At 39.2% G+C, this 20,636-nt stretch overlaps 2 protein-coding genes across 6 annotated transcripts in view; both read left to right on the top strand.

Annotated features, from left to right (window-relative positions):
* Positions 1-15,493, top strand: part of LOC147579951 (uncharacterized) — a 366,722-nt gene extending 351,229 nt beyond the window's left edge. Inside the window, exon 3 of the transcript XR_015252363.1 lies at positions 15,474-15,493. The gene's annotated coding sequence lies outside the window, so the exon portion shown is untranslated. The remainder of the gene's footprint in view (positions 1-15,473) is intronic.
* Positions 1,657-19,598, top strand: CDKN3 (cyclin dependent kinase inhibitor 3). 5 transcript variants are annotated; one of them, XM_086709723.1, is made up of 8 exons: positions 1,657-1,774; positions 3,942-4,024; positions 6,670-6,725; positions 7,242-7,286; positions 10,200-10,422; positions 14,829-14,860; positions 17,138-17,238; positions 19,126-19,598. In XM_086709723.1, exons 1-8 carry the CDS (start codon positions 1,766-1,768, stop codon positions 19,210-19,212), a joined length of 636 nt encoding a protein of 211 aa, XP_086565849.1. In that variant the 5' UTR covers positions 1,657-1,765; the 3' UTR covers positions 19,213-19,598. The 5 variants fall into 5 exon arrangements, with proteins under 5 accessions (XP_086565849.1, XP_086565848.1, XP_025774801.1 ...); XM_086709722.1 differs by having other exon boundaries at positions 1,659-1,774; positions 10,203-10,422; positions 17,135-17,238; XM_025919016.2 differs by having other exon boundaries at positions 1,659-1,774; positions 17,135-17,238.
* Positions 19,599-20,636: the final 1,038 nt, after the last annotated feature.

Genomic DNA, 20,636 nt, shown 5'->3' with positions numbered 1-20,636 from the left:
CTGTCAGCACAGAGCCCGACGCGGGGCTCGAACTCACAGACCGCAAGATCATGACCTGAGCTGAAATCGGCCGCTTAACCGACTGAGCCACCCAGGTGCCCCACCTCCTTATTTTTTAAACAGACTGAAAACTCTTCTTCTAAATATTCAAATGGTTCGCTCTCTTTTCATTTGGATGTCTCAGATGATGTCTCCTCAAAGATGCCTTCCTTTACTTCTCTACCTAGAACAGCATCTTTATTAGGCTCTGCTTAATTTTTCTTCACAGCACATCACTACCTAAATCTCTTCCCCAATAGCATGTGAGCCCCATAAAGGCAAAGACTTGGGTTCATTCATTCCAGTTTATTCCCAGCATTCTGAATAATACCTAGGACACAGATGGTGCTCAATAAATATTTTCTGAATGAATCAATCAATCAAGTCCAGCACATCTATGATGGCTAATTTTATGTGCCAACTTGGCTGAGCTATGGCACCCAAATATTTAGTCAAACATTATTTTGGATGTTTCTGTGGAGATGTTTTTAGATGGGATTAATAATAAATAGTGGATACTGAGTGAAGCAGATTGCTCTGTATAATGTGGTTGGGTCCCATCCAATCAGTTGAAGGTCTGAATAGAACAAAAGGCAAGAGAGTCTGCCTGTCCTTGTTCTAGTCCTGGTTCTAAAGAAGACTGCCTTTGAATTCCAACCGCAACTCCCTCCTGAGTTCCCATCCCCTTAGACTCCCCTATCAGACTTTGTGGACTTGCCAAACCTTCACAATTGGGAGAGCCACATCCTTAAAATAATTCTCTGTTCTGTTTCTCTGTAGAACCCTAATACACATTCCTAGTCAAACTGTGCTATCTTCTTTACTAAAGAATTTCTCCTAATGGCTGTATACCCACTGGTTTTCACAACATGAGTAAGGGAGCCAAAATATCCACATATTCCGCAGATGTGCAGGTAATATTGCTACCAGTGACTTTCTCCCCATGGTCAGCTAAATAAGGACTGGAGAATGGGGGAGAAAATAATCAAACACAGCTCTTAAATATTACAGCTGATTAGGTAAAAACACTGGCACTTAAAATCATCTGGAGACCTCCCTTCATACAAAACTATTTCATTCATATTTAGCGAACAGGAAAGTGGATCTACAACCTGTCTAGATCCTAGAATGTTAAAGAACATAAAATATCAAACATACAAGTATGTTTATATTCTGTATTTTTAGCCCTGTGACCATAAGTATAAAGTCTACGAGGTGTGGTGTGTTTTCATAAGGTGCTCCAGGACAGCGCTCCCCCTCTGCCCTTAAAATTTTTTTAAATAAAAGAATTAAAAATTTTAAAAAAATTAAAAAATCAAGAAAAGAGACAAAATTCCCTACCCTGGTACCACTCTGGAATCCTGCCATGAGAAAGGCTTTCCAGCATCCTCAAAAGTGTTAGGGGCCGTTCAGAGGCTTTCTCCGGGCCCCGCGCTCCGCCCCCTCCCTCTATGGTGCCCTCCCAGCCAATCAACGTTCTACAGGGCCCTCCTCCCGCGCGTCTTTCAAAAGCCCCCTAGAAACCAATGAGCAGTTAAAGGTACTCGGGGGCGGAGGAAGAAATAGGGAGAGGGTCTGATTGGTTCCTAGAAGTCGCCGCGCCCCGCCTCACAGAAGGATGTACCAATGAGCTGAGCGGAGGGGCGGCCTCCGCGCGGGGCGGTCGCTGAGGCGCCGGTGCTGCTAGACCGAGGCGGCAGCGGGTCACGACGTGGGGCGGCCAGCGATGAAGCCGGTGAGTCGGGCCGAGGCTCGGAGAAGCGAAGCCACAGGGAGAGAAGCGGTCCCCGAAGCCAGTTTGCGGGCCCAGGGACAGCCCAGGCCTGGTCCCGGGCCTGACTCGCGCTGTAACCGTCCGAGGTCGGGGAGGTGGCGCTTTCCTAAATTGGGGAGAGCGACGATTGAAAAGGAACAGGGTCGGTGGCGGACGAGGGGAAGGCGGACATTCGTTGTGAACCTGTAGTGCACAGGCTGGGAACTGTCTCCTGCAGAGTCTCCTAAGCCTCAGGAGAGCCCTGCCAGAGAGGGCTGAATCCCGTTTTATGGAGGAAACTGAGGCATGGAGAGCTTAGGTGTCTCCGTGTATCAGTTTGCCTGATGCCCAGCCCCAAGGGATGTCCGGGGCCGCTCCGCGCCCGCTGGAGAGCCGTCCTCACCGCAGACGGGGAAAACCTCACTATAAAAGATTGCCAATCCCCATTTGTGGGTGCTTCACCATCCCCCAGGGCCAACTGGCACTGCGTCCTTTTCTGGGGTTCAGAATCCCTGGGCCAGGGGAAGCAGAAACGTCCAACTCTGTTAGGATTTGTAAGCCTGGCTGGGAAAGCCTGAGTGAATGGGCCACACTCTCTTTCTTTCTCTCTCTGAAAATCTGGAATCATCAAAACTGCTTTAAAGAGAAAGGAAAAACAGGCGCAAGGTGCTGTGGCCCCACCTGACTCACATCACCCACCACCAGGGTTTGCAGCCTATTGAATATTTAAAAACCTTTGAGTTGATAATAATAATACAAAGAGATCCAAAGCAACTCAAATCCGTAGCCTAAATGGCTCTGTAATGTGATCTTGTAGTAACAAACAAGACCATTATAGAATATAGCTTCAGAGCTGGAAAGGACATTAGCTACTTACACTTGCTAATCCCCATGGTTCCATGTGGAGAGGCATCAGCTGTCCTTCACTCTTGGCCTCTTTCTCCACTTGTCCCCAGAAGGGCAGAGTGAGGGATCTGATCCCCCAGTTTGAGAGGAGCTGAACACAAGCAGCTGAACCCTTTCGTCCCTTCTCTCTGCAGAGATTACTTTCTAGGGCGCTCTTGGCCACTGGGGAGCCCTGGGTTGTCCATAGCTGCCTATGACTGGGGGAATGAGTCCAATTCTGGAGTGAAGAATTGACAAGCCCACTTAACCACAGCTTTAAAGCCACGTCCTCCCTTTAACACTCAGTAATAAAACTAACCTCTTGATTTCCATTTGCCTCTCCACTGTGTTATCTCTCAGTTGGTTCCAAGTAGGAAGTAAGAAGAAAGGTGTGTTTTTCACTGGTCCTATGAAACAGCTGTCCCTCCTTTAGAAAACAGGCCTACAGGATTGAGTTCCAACTCTTTAGATCATTGTGCAAAGTCCATCTCAGTGTGTCTAGTCCACGGGTTCACAAAGTAGCAGGTTATCCTACCTGTACACCCCCATCCACCAAACTAGTAGGCTGTTAGGGGGGTTATTGTTTGAGAAATGGAGGAGGCAAACTACCCCAGCTTCATCCTCTCTGCCCTGATGTTTCAGTTCCTGAAAACAAGCTCTTTCCCCTTTTGCCTTTATTGCCTTAACTTCTTCCCTATCTGCCTAAAAACCTCCTGCCCATCCTTTAAGACCCAGCTAATGTATGTCCTCTGAAGCTCTGTCCAGCTCCCTGAGCAGTCACTCCCTTCCCTGCCCTAAAGTGCATAGTTTATGCGTCCAGGTTAGCACTTACAACTTTCTTCTGTAATCTATGCACATATCTCTCCCTCCAATTATACTGAAGCTATTTATTTCATGGCTCTTTGCATCTCCAGAGCTTGGCAAATAAAGGTGTTCAAGAAATGTTTGTGAATGAATGAATATATCTCCTCACTTTCTAGTTGTGGAAAACTGAGACCCAGAATAAATTGGAGTTGCTTGTCCAAGATTATATGGTAAATGGCAGAGCCAAGACCAGAATCCTGGTTTGTTACCAATCCAACTCTCTTTCCATCAGAGTGCTGTAATTATCAATAGGATGGTAAAATCTATTTATTTTTGCTGACCATTCTCATAGTCCAAATTGAATAAATTGCAAATATGCATTCATTGTGTTAAGCAAGGGTCAGCTTATATGTAAATATTTTTCTTTACAGTTATTTAACATAACTGATTTCTTTTGAAGCCCAGTTCATTGCAAACAAGTGAGTTTGACTCATCAGATGAAGAGCCTATTGAAGATGAACAGACTCCAATTCAGCTATCATGGTATGTTAAACTTCTGATCAATGATGAGCTAAATTATTTGATCTGTACATCACAATCCATGTAGATACATAGTCCACATATTAAAAATATTTAGTGGGGTCCCTGGGTGGCTCAGTCATTGAAGTGTCTGACTCTTGATTTCAGCTCAGATCATGATCTCACAGTTCGTGAGATCAAGCCCTGCGTCAGGCTCTGCGCTGACAGCCCAGAGCCTGCTTGGGATTGTCTCTCTCTTTGCCCTTCCCCTGCTCACTCATATGCACCTGCTTGCTCTCTCTCTCTCTCTCTCTCTCAAAATAAATAAAATAAATAAATAAATAAATAATAAATATTTATAAATAAAATAAATAATATTTATTTTATATAAATAAAATAAATATTTAGTGATTTTTTTCTGCTGATTGTATAATTCTAATCTTTAAGGGATTTTCTAATTCTGCTTTATTTACTATCTATGATATAATAATAAATAAAATAAAAATAAAATAAATATTTATAAATAAAATAAATAAAATAATATTTATTTTATATAAATAAATAAAATAAAAAATATTTAGTGATTTTTTTTCCTGCTGGTTGTATAATTCTAATCTTTAAGGGATTTTCCAATTCTGCTTTATTTACTATCCATGATAGAATAAGGCTTTCCTTTTTGGGGGGCTTAGGGGGAAATTGTTCTTCTGCATTCAGAAAACCATAGTAGAAACAAGTAACTAAGGAGTTGAGATAAAATCAGAATATCTCCCATTTGGTACCAAAACTCACTTATTCTTTTAGGACAAAAGAATAGTATACCAAACATAGGATGAGATATTTAATTGTTTGTCATTTAGTCAAATCCTAGAACTACTTGCCACAGTCATGCATCTACTAGCAGACCCTGCTTAAGATAAAAGCCATATTACCACAGATACTAGAGCAAAAAACAAATGTTTCTATATAGAATCAACTTAAAAATCTTGGCAGTGACTTCTGGTTACACCAGATTCTCTACAACAATCAATGCTTTTTCTCATCCCTGTAAATGTAATAATCTCTCTTTAAGAAAACACCATTCCCACTCTGAAAAACAGTATGGTTTTCCTCAAAAAATTAAAAACAGAACTACCCTATGACCCAGAAATTGCACCACTAGGTATTTATCCAAAGGATACAGGAGTGCTGATTCGAAGGGGCACGTGCACCCCCATGTTTATAGCAGCATTATCGACTGATAAATGGATAAGGAAAATGTGGTGTATATATACAATGGAATATTACTCGGTGATCAAAAAGAATGAAATCTTGCCATTTGCAACAACGTAGATGGACCTAGAGTATATTATGCTAAGCAAAATAAGTCAGGGAGAGACAAACATCATATGATTTTACTCCTATGTGGAATTCAAGAAACAAAAGAGATGAACATAGGGAAAGGGAAGCAAAAATAAGATAAAAACAGAGGGAGACAAACCATAGGAGACTCTTAAATACAAAGAACAACCTGAGGGTTGATAGTGGAGTGTCGGGTGGAGGGATGGGCTAAACAGGTGAGGGAGCATTAAGGAGGGCACTTGTTGGGATGAGCACTGGGTGTTATATGCAAGTAATGAATCACTAAATTCTACTCCTGAAACCATTATTACACTATATGTTAACTAACTTGGAGTTTAATTTTTTTTTTAAGTTTCTAAAAAATTTTTAAAAAGAAAATACCATTCCCAACTATAGGAAGAGAAAAGAGGGTGTTATCCCTAAAGTTCCTTTTATTCCACCATCAAATAGCAATTATCTTTCATTTCCCTCCTTACCCCCCTTTCAAACTCAAAACCTCATCTAATTTTCAGAGTCACATGGTATTTATATGATGACCTCTGTTTTCCTCTAAACTCATCTTCTGTCTTGTAGACAAGGTTAGCCTCTACCCACTTTGTCCCTGAGTACTGTAAACTGGGAATATGATTTCTTGAAATTGTTTTATTTTAACCAAAATCTATTACAACATGGGGTGCCTGGGTGGCTCAGTCAGTTAAGCATCCGACTCTTGATTTTGGCTCAGGTCATGATCTCACAGTTCATGAGTTCAAGCCCTGCATCTGCCCTGTCAGCACAGAGCCTGCTTGGGATTCTCCCTCTCTACCTCTCTCTCTGCTCCTCCTCTGCTTGTACTCTCTTTCCCTCTCTAAATAAATAAATAAACTTTAAAAATATTTTTTTAAAAGAGGAAGGCTACAAAGAAATCTTAAAATAGTAATATACAATGAATGCTGGGGATGAAATCGTCAGAAGGTTAATTTTCTAGCTTATTCCCCAAGGTTACTAATACAAAGTATCTCAGATATCATACCACAGGGTAACTTAAAACCTTAATGCTTTATACTACCTGTAGGCAATCTAGGCATTATTATCTTTAAGGTAAGTTTAAGTTAACTTGCCACTTTTAAGACTTAAATTGTGACAAAGTAAATGATAAGTCCCTGTTTTAAAACCACCAGCCTCTTTGGGCCTTTTTGTGAACAACACATTGATGTTTGCATATGCATTTTTGTTTTATGACTATGGTCAAACTTTAAAACACCCTTGTTCAGTGCCAAGCACACATGTGTTAAACTGAACTTCCATTTACAACTTTTTAAAAAACTGAATTAAAGTTTTATTCTTTTCAGGCTACCCCTGTCACGAGTGAATTGTTCTCAGTTTCTTGGTTTGTGTGCTCTTCCAGGTAGGTTTACAGTTGGCTTCCTATTGAGATACTTCAGATAATTTTTTGTCAGCTAACACATCATACTCTGTACTGAGCAGTAAGAGAACTTCATAGATCAGCAGCCTGGGGAAGTCACTTTTGGAAGCCCTCCTGTGGGCTGTAGCTAAAAGAACACAGATCACTCTTCAACCCTTCCAGACCCACATTCATGGTTCTATATTTCTGACTCACCTACCTTAATAAAACGTAAATACTGGGGTACAGGTGAGGCTGAGGGCAACAAGCAGGTACTTGTTATAGAAAGGACACAGAGCAAAGAATCTTTGGATGAGGAGTTCCTTCAGCTGGGATCTCTGAATCCCTGCAATTATATCACTAAGAATATAAGAAATCGAAATCCATATTCAAAATGAAATCGCAACATATAAATGATCATATGGTATGACTTTCTAAAGTAGCTGTGTTTGTGTTTAAGTATATTTCTTATATATGATTAAAAACTGACTTTTTCACTTGCCTTATTACTGCTTATAGGTTGTAAATTTAAAAATGTTAGAAGAAATATCCAAAAAGACACAGGTAGGTGTAACATGAAACAACCATATTAATAGTTTTTTTCTGAATAACACTGAAAATAATCTCTTTGTCAAAAAGAACAAACGTTAGTCTCTGTTTGGTATACCACATAAATGTTTGATATTTCATAGTTTTAAACTATAGATTTATTCTAACATGAGAAGAGATATTTGCAAAGGGCACAGAGAACTAACTCATTTACTAAACATAGCATTGCTTTTCACCAATTGTTGTAGTTACACATAGAAATTGCATTTGAGTTTAAAATGTATACATTAGAGGGGCGCCTGGGTGGCTCAGTCAGTTGAGCGTCCGACTTCAGCTCAGGTCATGATCTCGCGGTCCGTGAGTTCGAGCCCCGCGTCGGGCTCTCTGCTGACAGCTCAGAGCCTGGAGCCTGTTTCAGATTCTGTGTCTCCCTCTCTCTCTGACCCTCCCCCGTTCATGCTGTCTCTCCCTGTCTCAAAAATAAATAAACATCAAAAAAAAAATTTTTTAAAAAAATGTATACATTAGAGGGAGGAAGGTATGTAAACAGAAAACTGACATTTCACTGCCAAGATCTTTGAACACACTATCCTTTGCAGACTTGATTGTTGTGATAGCAGAAATTAAGCCTGAATTGGGAACCCAGAGGTAGTAGTGAAATTGTCCATCCTGGTCAGAATTTAGAGATCCAGCGTCTAGATGAGAAAGATGGAGTAGGGCCAATCTTCACAGGCCCAAAGATGTTCATACCACTATAGCCTCAAGTCTAATAATCCCACAAATATTCTGACAATCCACCCCAATTTGGAGTTTACATATTCCATGGTACTAAAAAACTTGGATTTTCAAAATATTTTATCCTGCTTGGCCTGGAATAGCTCAAGGCTAATAGTCCTACCAATGTCCTTATAATACAACAAAATAAATATAGAGATAAATATAATATATAAATGACATATATAAGTATATAAGATAAATATGTCATATATCTTGATTCTGACCAGTAAAAATTTGTTGGATCTTACATTTTTTTCCCAGTTGTTTTGGAGTATCAATTTATTAATGTACCTTCTCTAATTTATTCCTTACCTACCAAAAAGGACTGGAGGCTAGTAGATTAGTTGACTCTTGCAGTATTTGTAAAGATTCTCTGATTTAGAGGTACCTGCCATGGTAGAAACTTTTCATTTGGAGACCATTTAAGTCATAAGCAAAATATAATGAAAATCACTAGTTCAAGAACCAGTCTTGCACATTTTGGAAAGCCCTGTTCCCTTCCAATATTTTGGAATTTGGGATTTCCAATAGCTTACCAAACCTTTTGTCTTCCATTGAGATCTTGAATGCAATCCAATCCAATGTATAAGAGATGACAATCTGATGATAGGAGAGACCTAGACTCTCCCTGCACCAGCTCCTGTGGCTCCTCCTCAGAGTCCTTTCTAGGAAAGCTTGAAAACCACTGTATAATAGCAATTATGTGTGCGAGAGGCAGATAGAAGATTACCTACTCTTGAAAATGGTGAAGTATGCTAACTACAGGTTTAATCCTTTTAGAAGTACAAAAAAAATAATAGTATTACCTAAAGCAGCACTGTCCACTGGAAATATAATGGGTGCCACAAATAGAAGCCATGTATGTAACTTTACATTTTTAAGTTGCCACAGTAAAAAATTAAAAACAGATGAAATTAACTTGATAATATATTTTATTTAACCTAACATAGCCTAAATAGTACATTGTCAATGGCTTTAAGTATAAAACAAATTATTAATGAGATATGGGGTTTTTTTTAATTTTTTTTGTTTAATGTTCATTTATTTTTGAGACAGAGAGAGACAGAGCATGAACGGGGGAGGGTCAGAGAGAGAGGGAGACACAGAATCGGAAACAGGCTCCAGGCTCTGAGCAGTCAGCACAGAGCCTGACGCGGGGCTCGAACTCACGGACCGCAAGATCATGACCTGAGCCAAAGTCGGACACTTAACTGACTGAGCCACCCAGGCGCCCCAGATATGGGTTTTTTGTACTTAACCTCTGAAATCAGATCTATATTTTACACTTAAAATACATCTCAATTTGCACTAGCCACATTTCAGGTACAAATCTGGAGGTTCATGATGAAAGGCACTTTGTGCTTAAATGGCCCAGGATTTGGGAGGCAGGGGGAGAGAGGAGACTGAGATCATCCAGAATTAGTTATTCATTTTGAACCTAATGGTCTATAATAAATATTGCCATAAGGACATTCCAGTGTATAGAATGGCCTATAGTACAATTGCTTGGTTCATATTCATAATAGTGAAAATTAGCTAAGTTGCATAATTCTAACACAGTTAACGTTTTATTTCTGGAGACCTAGTTCACAAAATTAGATGCATGATGGGGTGGCACAGTACAAACATAAAGGAGAACATGAGCTCAGGCACCATGGGCATGCTGGAGATTTACATACAAGGCGTAGGGTCAAACAAAACAGCAGTGATGAAAGTAACAAACATGAATTTTGTGAGAAAAAATCAGGGGGAAAAATGTGCTGTCAGTTCTTCACAAGAGTTTATCTTGAAATATTGGATGTTTCAAAATTTACTTTAAAGCAGTATTGAAAAGATCTTTTTTCAAGAACAGCAATATAATTGACTCATCTTAAATTCAGTAAAAAGCATTTTGAATTATTAAGTCAGGTTTAATTTTAAGCACCTTTTGGTTCAGGCATTTCTAATTCCTATTTTGTGCTTAGTGACTTGATTTTTACCCTACTTTGAAGACAGATTAATATTGTTTTAGATTATCAATAAGTATTTCAAATGTATAGATTATCATCTGTTAGTTTGGCTTAAGAAATTTAACACCACATTCTCTGTCTTGACTGTATTTAAATTTGTAATATTTTGTACATGTGTATCCGTCTCTTGGTCTATTGGCAGAAGAACTAAAGAGCTATGGTATACAAGACATATTTGTTTTCTGCACCAGAGGGGAACTGTCAAAATACAGAGTCCCAAACCTTTTGGACCTCTACCATCAGTATGGAATTATCACTCATCATCATCCAATCCCAGATGGAGGGACTCCTAACATAGCCAGCTGCTGTGAAATAATGGAGGAGCTCGCAATCTGCCTTAAGAATAACCGGAAAACCTTAATACAGTACGTTTTTCTTTTCTCTGTTTGTTACATGAGAAATGTCCCAGTCAGAATGATTTTTCCAATTGTTGCATCCTTACTCACTTATTACTTACCTTATAGTTTGGTGCAAGGATTAAAAGGAGATAAGGCATCAGGGCACCTGGATGGCTCAGTTGGTTAAGCACCTGACCCTTGGTTTCGGCTCAGGTCAGAACCTCACAGCCATGAGATTGATCCCTGCGTTGGGCTGCATCAGGCTCCATGCTGTCAGCTCAAAGCCTGCTTGGGATTCTCTCTCTGTCTCTCTCTCTCTCTTTCTCAATCCCCCCTCTCAAAATAAATAAATAAACTTTAAGGAAAAAAAAAGAGATAAGATATGAAATTTCTAGTACAATGTCTGCTACAGAGCAAGCACTCAGATATTTACCTGCTTTGGATTCTGTGTCTCCCTGTCTCTCTGCCCCGTTCTCACTTGTGCTCTGTCTCTATCTCTCAAAAATAAATAAATGTTAAAAAAAAATTTTCTGGGGCGCCTGGGTGGCTCAGTTGGTTGGGTGTCCGACATCGGCTCAGGTCATGATCTCACAGTTTGTGAGTTCAAGCCCCATGTCAGGCTCTGTGCTGACAGCTCGGAGCCTGGAGCCTGCTTCGGATTCTGTCTCCTTCTCTCTCTGCCCCTCGCCAACTTGTGCTCTGTCTCTCTATGTCTCTAAAAAAATAAAGAAATGTAAAAAAAATTTTTTCTAATTAGCAAAGAAATCATTCATAAGCAATGAGCAGTCTTAAAAATATGACTGGAAAATTACATTTGATGATATGAATTTCTCACCAAAATGAAGGAGGGACTCCCATTGCTTGTCAATGGCTATGCAAAGCTGCTGGTATGGAAGTTTAAAACAAAATAAAATGTGTTAAGGGAGAAAAAAGGAGAGAAAAAAAAGCACGGAGAAAGGAAAAAGGGAGTGACAATCAGCAACGGACAGTAGCAATACAAAGATTAGAAGTGGTACTATGGATAATAATAGTAGATGCCCTGCCAGCAGTGAGACCCGTTAACAGTAGAGGGCCGGCCATAGGCAGCAAACTAGTCCTTCTCTGTGCTTCTTGTACTTTCTGTATCCTAATAAACTGCTTAATCCTTTCTGGAACAAGATAGAGTATTAAACAGTTTGATACCTCAAAAGCCCTAAAGTCACTGCTTTGAGCTAGAAAGTATGCAGACTATACCAAATAACCAGAGCGCCAGGCTCAGGGCAGCAAGGGAAAGGCAAAGCCCAGCTACCTTCTCTCCTTCAATCTAGAGCTCCGGGACCTCATGTCAACAGTTTCCCTTTGAAGGCAAACCAGCTAGTACAAGGGTCTTTGGGGACACAAACCATATGTGGTTGAACTAAACTCTAATGTACAGAGAACTATAGCCAGGAGAGTAAGGAATAAAGACAAACCATCCCGCATTCTACAGTTTCCAACCTTTCTCTAGAGAAAAGCATAATCTGTAATTGTAAGCAATTACTAATTGCTTTACTAATTATAAAAGCAAAACTTTAGACTAAAGTTGACTCTGCTAAATTTTCTAGTAAGACTAAGTTAAATAGCATTAGATGATTAGCTGTGGCTGGTGAAAAATATTTTCCAATTTTTGGACCTATTTTTTAAAATTTTTTTTTAATGTTTAATGTTTTTTTTAATGTTTTTGAGAGAGAGAGAGAGACAGAGTGCAAGTGGGGAAGGGGCAGAGAGAGAGGGAAACAGAATCTGAAGCAAGCTCTTCAGATGCAGGCTCTTCTGTGCTGAGCTGTTAGCACAGAGCCTGACATGGGGCTCGAACTCACCAACAGCAAGATCATGACCTGAGCTGAAGTTAGATGCTTAACCAACTGAACCACCCAGGCACTCCCGGGCCCATTTTTCAAATCAGTCCTGAGATTTTTTTTTTTTTTAATAAATCCTTGGAAGCAGCCTCTACTGAAGAGTTTCCAGAGATCAAACTAGCTCAGATAGTGAAATTTAACAAATACTACTCGAGCAAGTTCTAGCACACCAAATGCTGTCTGCTGTTTGAACAGAATACAAACAGGATGGAAAGATGGTTGGGTAGCCCCTGCATATGTTGAATGCTTCTGGTTCCCATAAAATAAAGCATCTGATGACTGGAAATTTTCATTGTCCTAGAGCTTTCAAAGGTGTCCTATAGTGACTAATGTTTGGATAAAGACAATTTTCTATCCATTCTGCTATCTTTGAGTGCCCACATTGCTAGACGGCTCTAGAGTTTATCTCTCAGAAACTAGGTCTGGTAAATTGTTTTCCACTGTCTTGCTGCCTGCCAATACTGTCTCACTGATTCTCCCTGTGCATTTCTGTTGCTTTATAAAATCAGGGGATGCTACTTGCCTACTGTACTGTGCTGTTTCTAAAAAAAAAAAAAAAAAAAAAAAAAAAAAGTACTACAAAACAGGTAGCTTAGAAAAGAAACTTATTCTCCCCCAGTTCTGAAGCTACAAGTCCAAAATCACGGTGTCAACAGGACCATATTCCCTCTGAGACTTTGACAGAATCCTTCCTTGCCTCTTCCTAGCTTCTAGTGGTGGCCGTCACTCCTTGGTGTCCTTGGGCTCACCGCCATTATCACTCCAATCTCAGCCTCTGTTGTCACATGATTCTGCACTGCTGTGTCTTCTCAGGGTACTTCCTCCTATAAGGACACCAGTCATATTGGATGACCCAGTTGGGTTAGGGCCCAGTGACCTCATCTTAACTTGATTACATCTGCAGAGACCCTATTTCCAGATAAGGCCACATTCACAGTACCAGGGATTAGGACTTCAACATAGCTTTATGGGGATACAATTCAACCCATAACATCCACTGTGCACCAAACACTAAGAATACAAAACACACACTGTGAGGCACAGTCCCCACCCTCAAGGAGTCCCTGCTAACAACACTACATGTAAGTGCAATAAGATTCACACAAGGTATGCACAAGGCAGCAAAAATGACAGTGATGGTTTCTGTGGGGGCACAAGGGCAGTTCAGAGCTGGACTTGAAGGATAAGCAGGAATCAGAGGAGGAAAGATAAAGGTAGCAATGGGTAGAAAGCAGTATTCATCTTGCAGAAAACCACTGAAGTGTTCTACCTCTCTCCACCTGTCTATGGTAGATCCTTATATCTGGCATATTTGTGGAAAGCAAGTTCATGAATACATAGGAGTCAGTATCTGTTTGCTCCTCTATCTCACATCCTATCCCAAGACCTGTATCTCCAGCTTCATCTTTAGTACACCACAGTAATTTATGTTCCTGATAAGTCAGCAGCACCAAATTAGGTTCAGTATACCCTCTAAGAAAGTCAGGAATTGTATAATACATTTTTTTTTTTTTTTTAGCATCTTTGAAAGTAGTTAGAATGAATGGTTTTATTGCTTTGAGGTTAATCATGATTTTTTTCTGGAAAATTCAGTTATACAGACTGCTGATTTCTTCACAAGGCTAGACAATAGCAGCTAACATTCATTTACTTCTTACTCTGTGCCAAGCTCTGTTGTAAGCCCTTTACAAATGTTAGTTATGTCATTCAGTCCTAACTATGATACAGATTCTGTGGCTGTCACTATCTGATACATGAAAAGGCTGAGACCCAGAGAGGTTAAATAACTTCCTTAGGTTCACACATGTAATAATGACAGATTGACCATTCAGCCCCAGACAGTAGGGCTCTAGAAACTATGCTTTATTTATTTATTTTTTTTTAATTTTTTTTTTCAACGTTTTTATTTATTTTTGGGACAGAGAGAGACAGAGCATGAACGGGGGAGGGGCAGAGAGAGAGGGAGACACAGAATCGGAAACAGGCTCCAGGCTCTGAGCCATCAGCCCAGAGCCTGACGCGGGGCTCGAACTCACGGACCGCGAGATCGTGACCTGGCTGAAGTCGGACGCTTAACCGACTGCGCCACCCAGGCGCCCCGAAACTATGCTTTAAATCTCTATAACATGCCACCTCTGTATTCTTTTTAGATAAATAAGGAGTTGTTGTGTCATATGGACTTGTCCCATAACCACTAAGGTTTTGTTTAGACAGAGGAAATAAACTGGCAGTTGGTAAAAATAGTCTGATTTCTATCTATTTAGTAACATGTTCCACTTCTCTGATGTGGATACTGGTGTTTAAAAAGATCAATAAAAAGGGCCTGCCTGCATTGATCCTTAGAGGTATTCAGAGAATACCTCCCAACAAATAAACAAGCACACTTTACTCTTTATTAATGTAAAAATATTTATTAACCTCTGTGTGCCAGGCACTGTGCTAGCAGGCACTATTAAATTTAGAAACAGAAGGCAAATTTAGAAGGAGCAAGTCTTTAGTTCTAATTGGCGGCGTGAAATGAAAATGTCTAATATTCAAATTGTGCTTCCCTTTCAGCTGTTATGGAGGACTTGGAAGATCTTGTCTTGGTAAGAAATTTATTTTCATTATTCAGTAATTTTTTTAAATCCTCAAAGTAGACAAAAATATCCTGTTTCTGGGCCATGTGCTCAGTTTGTATTAAAATGAGACAAAACACAATATAAATCTGCTAAGACCTAAAGATTTATTTAAAGGGGCGCCTGGGTGGCTCAGTCAGTTGAGCATCCGACTTCGGCTCAGGTCATGATCTCACAGTTTGTGAGTTTGAGCCCTGCGTCAGGCTCACTGCCTGTCAGCACAGAGCCTACTTAGGATCTTCTGTCCCCCTCTTTCTCAACCCCCCCCCCCAGACTCTCACATGCTCTCATAAATAAATAAATGAATGAATGAATTTCAAGGCCCTTAATTCGGTATTCTCTAGAAAGCTAGGGTGAGAATGGGAAGTCTTTTCAACATTATTTTGAAGGATTCTGCAAAACATACTGTGCAAGTCTTAGCACCTACATTCTTGTGTTTTGTTTTCTAATGCAGATGTTAGGATACTGACAGTAAATTCTAAATTATATCCATGGGTAACATAAGTATGAAAACCAAAGTTAATTACTTCATGTAATTACTGTTCACTTTTTTTTTTTTAACGTTTATTTATTTTTGAGACAGAGACAGAGCATGAACGGGGGAGAGTCAGAGAGAGAGGGAGACACAGAATCTGAAACAGGCTCCAGGCTCTGAGCTGTCAGCACAGAGCCCGATGGGGGGCTCGAACTCATGGACCGTGAGATCATGACCTGAGCTGAAGTCGGCCGCTTAACCAACTGAGCCACCCAGGCACCCCTACTGTTCACTTTTTAATAAATGTGTTAGAAGGGGCAACTGAGGTGAAGCGTCCAACTCTTGGTTTCTGCTCAGGTCACGATATCACGGTTCATGGGTTTGCGCCCCGCATCAGGCTCTGCACTGAGTGTCAGGCCTCCTTGGGATTCTCTCTCTGCTGCTCTCTCTGCTCCTCCCTGGCTCTCTTGCTCTCTCAAAATAAATAAATTTTTTAAAAATAAAATAAAAGTATTAGAAAACAAAGTTAATGAAATGCCATACTAGAGTTAACAGTTATTCCTTTTAATGTTAGAAAGTATCAAAATTAAAAGCTTTTGTGCTTCTAAGAACATTATCAAAATGAAAAGATAACCAGAGAATGGGAAAAAAATTTTACAAACCATATATCTGACAAGTGACTTACCTAAAAAGAATTCTTACAACTCAATAATAAAAAGACAGCCCAATTTAAAGGATGGACAAAGGATCTGAATAGATATTTCTTCAAACAAAATACACAAATGACCATAAGGACATGAAAAGATGCCTACCATCATTAGTCATCTAGGAAATGCAAATCAAAACCACAATGAGATACCACTTAATACCCATTAGGATGGCTATTACCCGAAAAGTAGAAAACATGCACTGGGATTTGGGGAAATTGGAACATTCATATACTGCTGGAGACAGTAAAATGGTGCAGCTGCTTTGGAAAATAGTCTGGTAGTACTTCCTCAAACATTTAAACATACAGTCGCCCTTTACCCAGCAATTTCACGAGGTATATGCCCAAAAGAAATGAAAACATGTCTACACAAAAACTTGGACACGAACATTTATAGCACCATTATTAATAATAGCCAAAAACTGGAACCAGCCTAAATGCCCATCAAGTGACTGTGGGTAAACAAAGTGTGTATCTGTACAATGGAATATTATTCATCCCTAAGAAGGAATGAAGCAGTTACAAGCCTCAATATGTGTGAGTCCTGAGCACGTTATGCTAAGTGAAAGAAGCCCATCACAAAAGGCCGCATATGGTTGCATTTATATGAAATGTTTAGGCAAATCCACAGACAGAAAGTAGATTAGTGGTTGCTCAGGGGAGGAGTGATGGGGGACCAGGGAGGATGACAATGGAAGACAGGGTTTCTTTTTGAGGGGATGAAAATGTTCTAAAATTGTGCTGATGGGTGCACATATCTGTGAATACACTAAAATCCACTGAATCGTACCCTTTAAATGAATGAAACATATGGTCGATTAAATGTAATTCAATAAAGCTGTTAAAAAGAACGAAGCCAGTGTTAAACTTCAATTCAACCGCAGTCATTTAAAATCATAATTTAACTGTCAAAAAACACATACTAAAAGACCTCAGTCATTTAATTCGTTTGGAACAATTACACCAAACTCCATCTTCTGCACCAGCTGAAGTCTAATTAAATATACAATGCTCTACCCGATCATTAATAATACACTATTTTCCTAACATGTTCTGTTAGTAGCCGCTTGTCTCCTACTATACCTGTCTGACACAGTTTCACCAGAGCAAGCCATAGACAGCCTGAGAGACCTAAGAGGATCTGGGGCAATACAGACTATAAAGGTAAGGAGGTTGACTGTTCTGTGTGGTTGTGGTTTAGGGGCAGTTATAGACAGTGTCCTGTATCATCAAAAGGGCACTGAAAACCCACTGCATTCTATTATTCAGATATCACCTGTTCAACATTTATGTTTAAATATAACCTGGATGTCTGAAAAAGTTCACAGTGTTTCAAACAAAATGATGAAAAATCTGAACTTGCCAGTTTACTCTCGCAGGATCTACTACTGTTCAGTTTTTACCCATTTAGTTCTCAGAATGAATCCTCTCATCTGGAAAAATGAGGGGATTACCATAAACTTGGTAGTTTCTTAGCCTAAAAGATCTAGTGAAGATCCTCTCACCAAAATATTTAATAAACATAGATGAGAGGCACCTGGGTGGCTCAGTCAGTTAAGCGTCTGACTTCGGATCAGGTCCCTCATCTGATGGTTCGTGGGTTCGAGCCCCACATTGGGCTCTGTGCAGACAGCTCACAGCCTGGAGCCTGCTTCGGATTCTGTCTCCCTCTCTCTCTGCCCCTCCCCTGCTTGTGCTCTGTCTCTCTCAAAAATAAAAACATTTAAAAAAATTTTTTTAAAGTAGATGAATGACTAGAATACAAAAAATGCAAAGCAATACTAATTATCCTTTGCTGTGGATAACTAAAGTGACATCTTCCACATTTACTTTCCCCTCAACAGCCACAAAATCTCTGCAGTAGCAATGCCCCAAGGATATTATTATGTATTAATGTTCCTGAAAGATTCTGCAGATTTCACTTTATTTCTAGATATGTAAAGCTAATTTGCCTTCCTTTCCCAAGTGCCCTGTGTCAGCATTAATCGACTAAACCAGAGGATCAGGCACTCTTAAAGAGGCCTGGCCTTTAGTGGCTTCCTGGCCTTGAGTCCATCTTCCCAGGAGCAGGGGTCTACCCAAGTGTCATGGATATGAATTATTATAGTAACTAACAAAGTCACCAAGCAGCATAATTCTCAGGACTTAAAGAAGGTTGTTCAAAATAATCCATACAGGATGCACTTCACTGTACAGGTTCTAAAAACAGAATTCACCTTCTTATCTGTTAAACGATTCTTCAAATTCAACATGTTCTCAAGTCTCTCAAAACAAAATGGTCAAACATTTGCATATGTGTTTTACACCTTTAATCTTGGAGTGAATTAAGCCCACATTATATAGGCTGTCCAGTTGATCACCTCAGCATTCTGTGGCCAACAGGCTTTCCCATCTCTGTGCCGATGTGCTGAGCAATGTACAATTTCAACTTCCCAATAATGAGAAGAAATGAGATGATTGGAAGAATAAGAACATCCTCTGGGAAACTATTAAAACTCCAAATAAATTATTTAAAGTTTTTTTAATTTTGCTTATCTGTTAAGATTAGTCATTTTTTTAAAAAAAAATATTGACTACTCTGAACATTGTTGCAAATGGGTTATATCACAAGCAGCAGAATCTAGGGCTTCTATAAATGAAGAAACAGATTTTCTTGAATCTACCACTGTTAACTATTACAGAAAGTACCCTCTCCTCCCTACTTAACCCCCAGAGGAAAATACATTAGCAAAAAGAATGCCTTCGTGTACTATTTTTAATTTTAATTTGCTCCTGCCAGTAAAAGGAGAAAGGATTTTACAGATTTATAAAACATTCATATGTATTACACATTGCCTTCTGATTTTGAGAGACTTTTCAAGTTAGTTTTTTCACACCATATGCAGCTTTATCAAAAGGTAAAACTTCTCCATAATGCAAACGCTTCCTTACCCAAAAGGATGTAGAATTGTTCTTAGCAATTATTTTTTGATTCCTAATGCCTACTAGGATTGTACTACTCTGCTAACTAGTTTTCTACAATGTATTTCAATATATCTTTACTTTTTTCAGCAATATAATTATCTTCATGAATTTCGGGACAAACTAGCCGCACATCTATCATCAAGAGATTCATTATCAAGATCTGTATCTAGATAAAAAAGAATTTCAAATAACATATATATGACCATGTCTGAAATTTAAGAGCTATTTAACATAATTTGTATTGAAACAAAATTTACTAGTGTTATCAACTTGAATGTAAATGTGTACGTGCAAATATTCCTAAAGCTTTTATTGACAAATTTCAGTTGTATCTCTTATCTCTTCTAGAAGATCGAAAAACTGCTATATAATGTTTGAAATGTACTGTCTCCTCTGGTATGTTTTACTTAGAAATAATGCTGAAGTGAGCATATGGAAAAATGTTTCACTGCCTATTTTTATTATTTACCACAATTTTAACCTCATTTTATGATTTGTAACTACCAGGTGGAATGCAACATAGTAATAAATGTAAAAATGGGTATGAGTACAAACTAAAATCAAGTTAACTTTCACCCTCTGTTCCTCCCACTTTTCCTCCCATGGCTTTTCCTCCTTCATAGACATACACGAGTGAGAAGGATCCTATGAATCTTCTGGACACCTCCCTCCCATGCTGGATCATCCCCAATAGGTGTTTATCCAGCATTTGCTGGAACATTTTCAGATATGAGGAATTCCTTGGTTCAGACAGGTGCTCTCTTTTTAGACCACTCATTTTTTACCCTAGGGACTACACAGAATGAATTAAATCCCTCTTTCACATTTCTGATAGAAAGCACTTATCTACAGATTAACAGTCTCCAATTCCCTCCCTCACCTCACCCTATGCTACTGAATATGTCTTTTTGTCTTTAAATGTAATGTTGAACAGTTGTTTGCACTGTAGACAAGGGCATTTTCACAGATAGTGGTGGCTTTGGTATCACCTGCAATAGTCCCTTGGCTGTGACTGGCACCTCCCCACGAGACAAAGTAAATTTCACATCAAAACTTTTGGAATAATCATCTAATTGCCAAAAGTTTTCTTCTGTTTCAAACTTCTCTTGCTGCTTTAATTTCATTGGGGAATACTTCAGAACAATTACTAGTGCTGTTTGGGAACTTCAGACCAGACAGCCAGTATGTTCTAGAATATAAAATCAGTATTCTAATATTTTTATGTCTACACTGATTTCAGAACTTAAGATTTTATAAGTATACTAAGGAAGATGGGAGAACCACACATATCCTACCACACATATCCAGTATGTGAATGTTTAAACTGTGGGGGTTTCTAATCTAAGATAATAATGTCAAAAGTTATAGGTGGAAAAAAATTTTTTTCAAGTAAGTACAGGCTGCAATAATAGGTTGACCTTCCTCATGATTTCAGTATTACAACCAAAAACAATTTAAAAATCACAATACTTATTAAACTTTAGGAAATCACTGAAATTGATACTAGCAAATCTTATATATTGCTTCTCCTCAATATGGATATAAAGCTTATTCATGAACACTTAAGAAAGTGGAAGAAAAAGGTTGGCATGGATTAA

This window comes from Puma concolor, chromosome B3, assembly GCF_028749965.1.
Source record: "Puma concolor isolate L17-30 chromosome B3, mPumCon1.1.hap2, whole genome shotgun sequence".
Lineage (NCBI taxonomy): Eukaryota > Metazoa > Chordata > Mammalia > Carnivora > Felidae > Puma > Puma concolor.
This window is presented reverse-complemented; position numbering and strand designations above follow the sequence as displayed.

Excerpts from the sequence above, each read along its gene's own strand:
- CDKN3 (XM_025919016.2), top strand. Across the intron at positions 10,423-14,828 it reads AACCGGAAAACCTTAATACA|CTGTTATGGAGGACTTGGAA; the intron begins GTACGTTTTTCT and ends CTTCCCTTTCAG. Across the intron at positions 14,861-17,134 it reads ACTTGGAAGATCTTGTCTTG|TAGCCGCTTGTCTCCTACTA; the intron begins GTAAGAAATTTA and ends ATGTTCTGTTAG.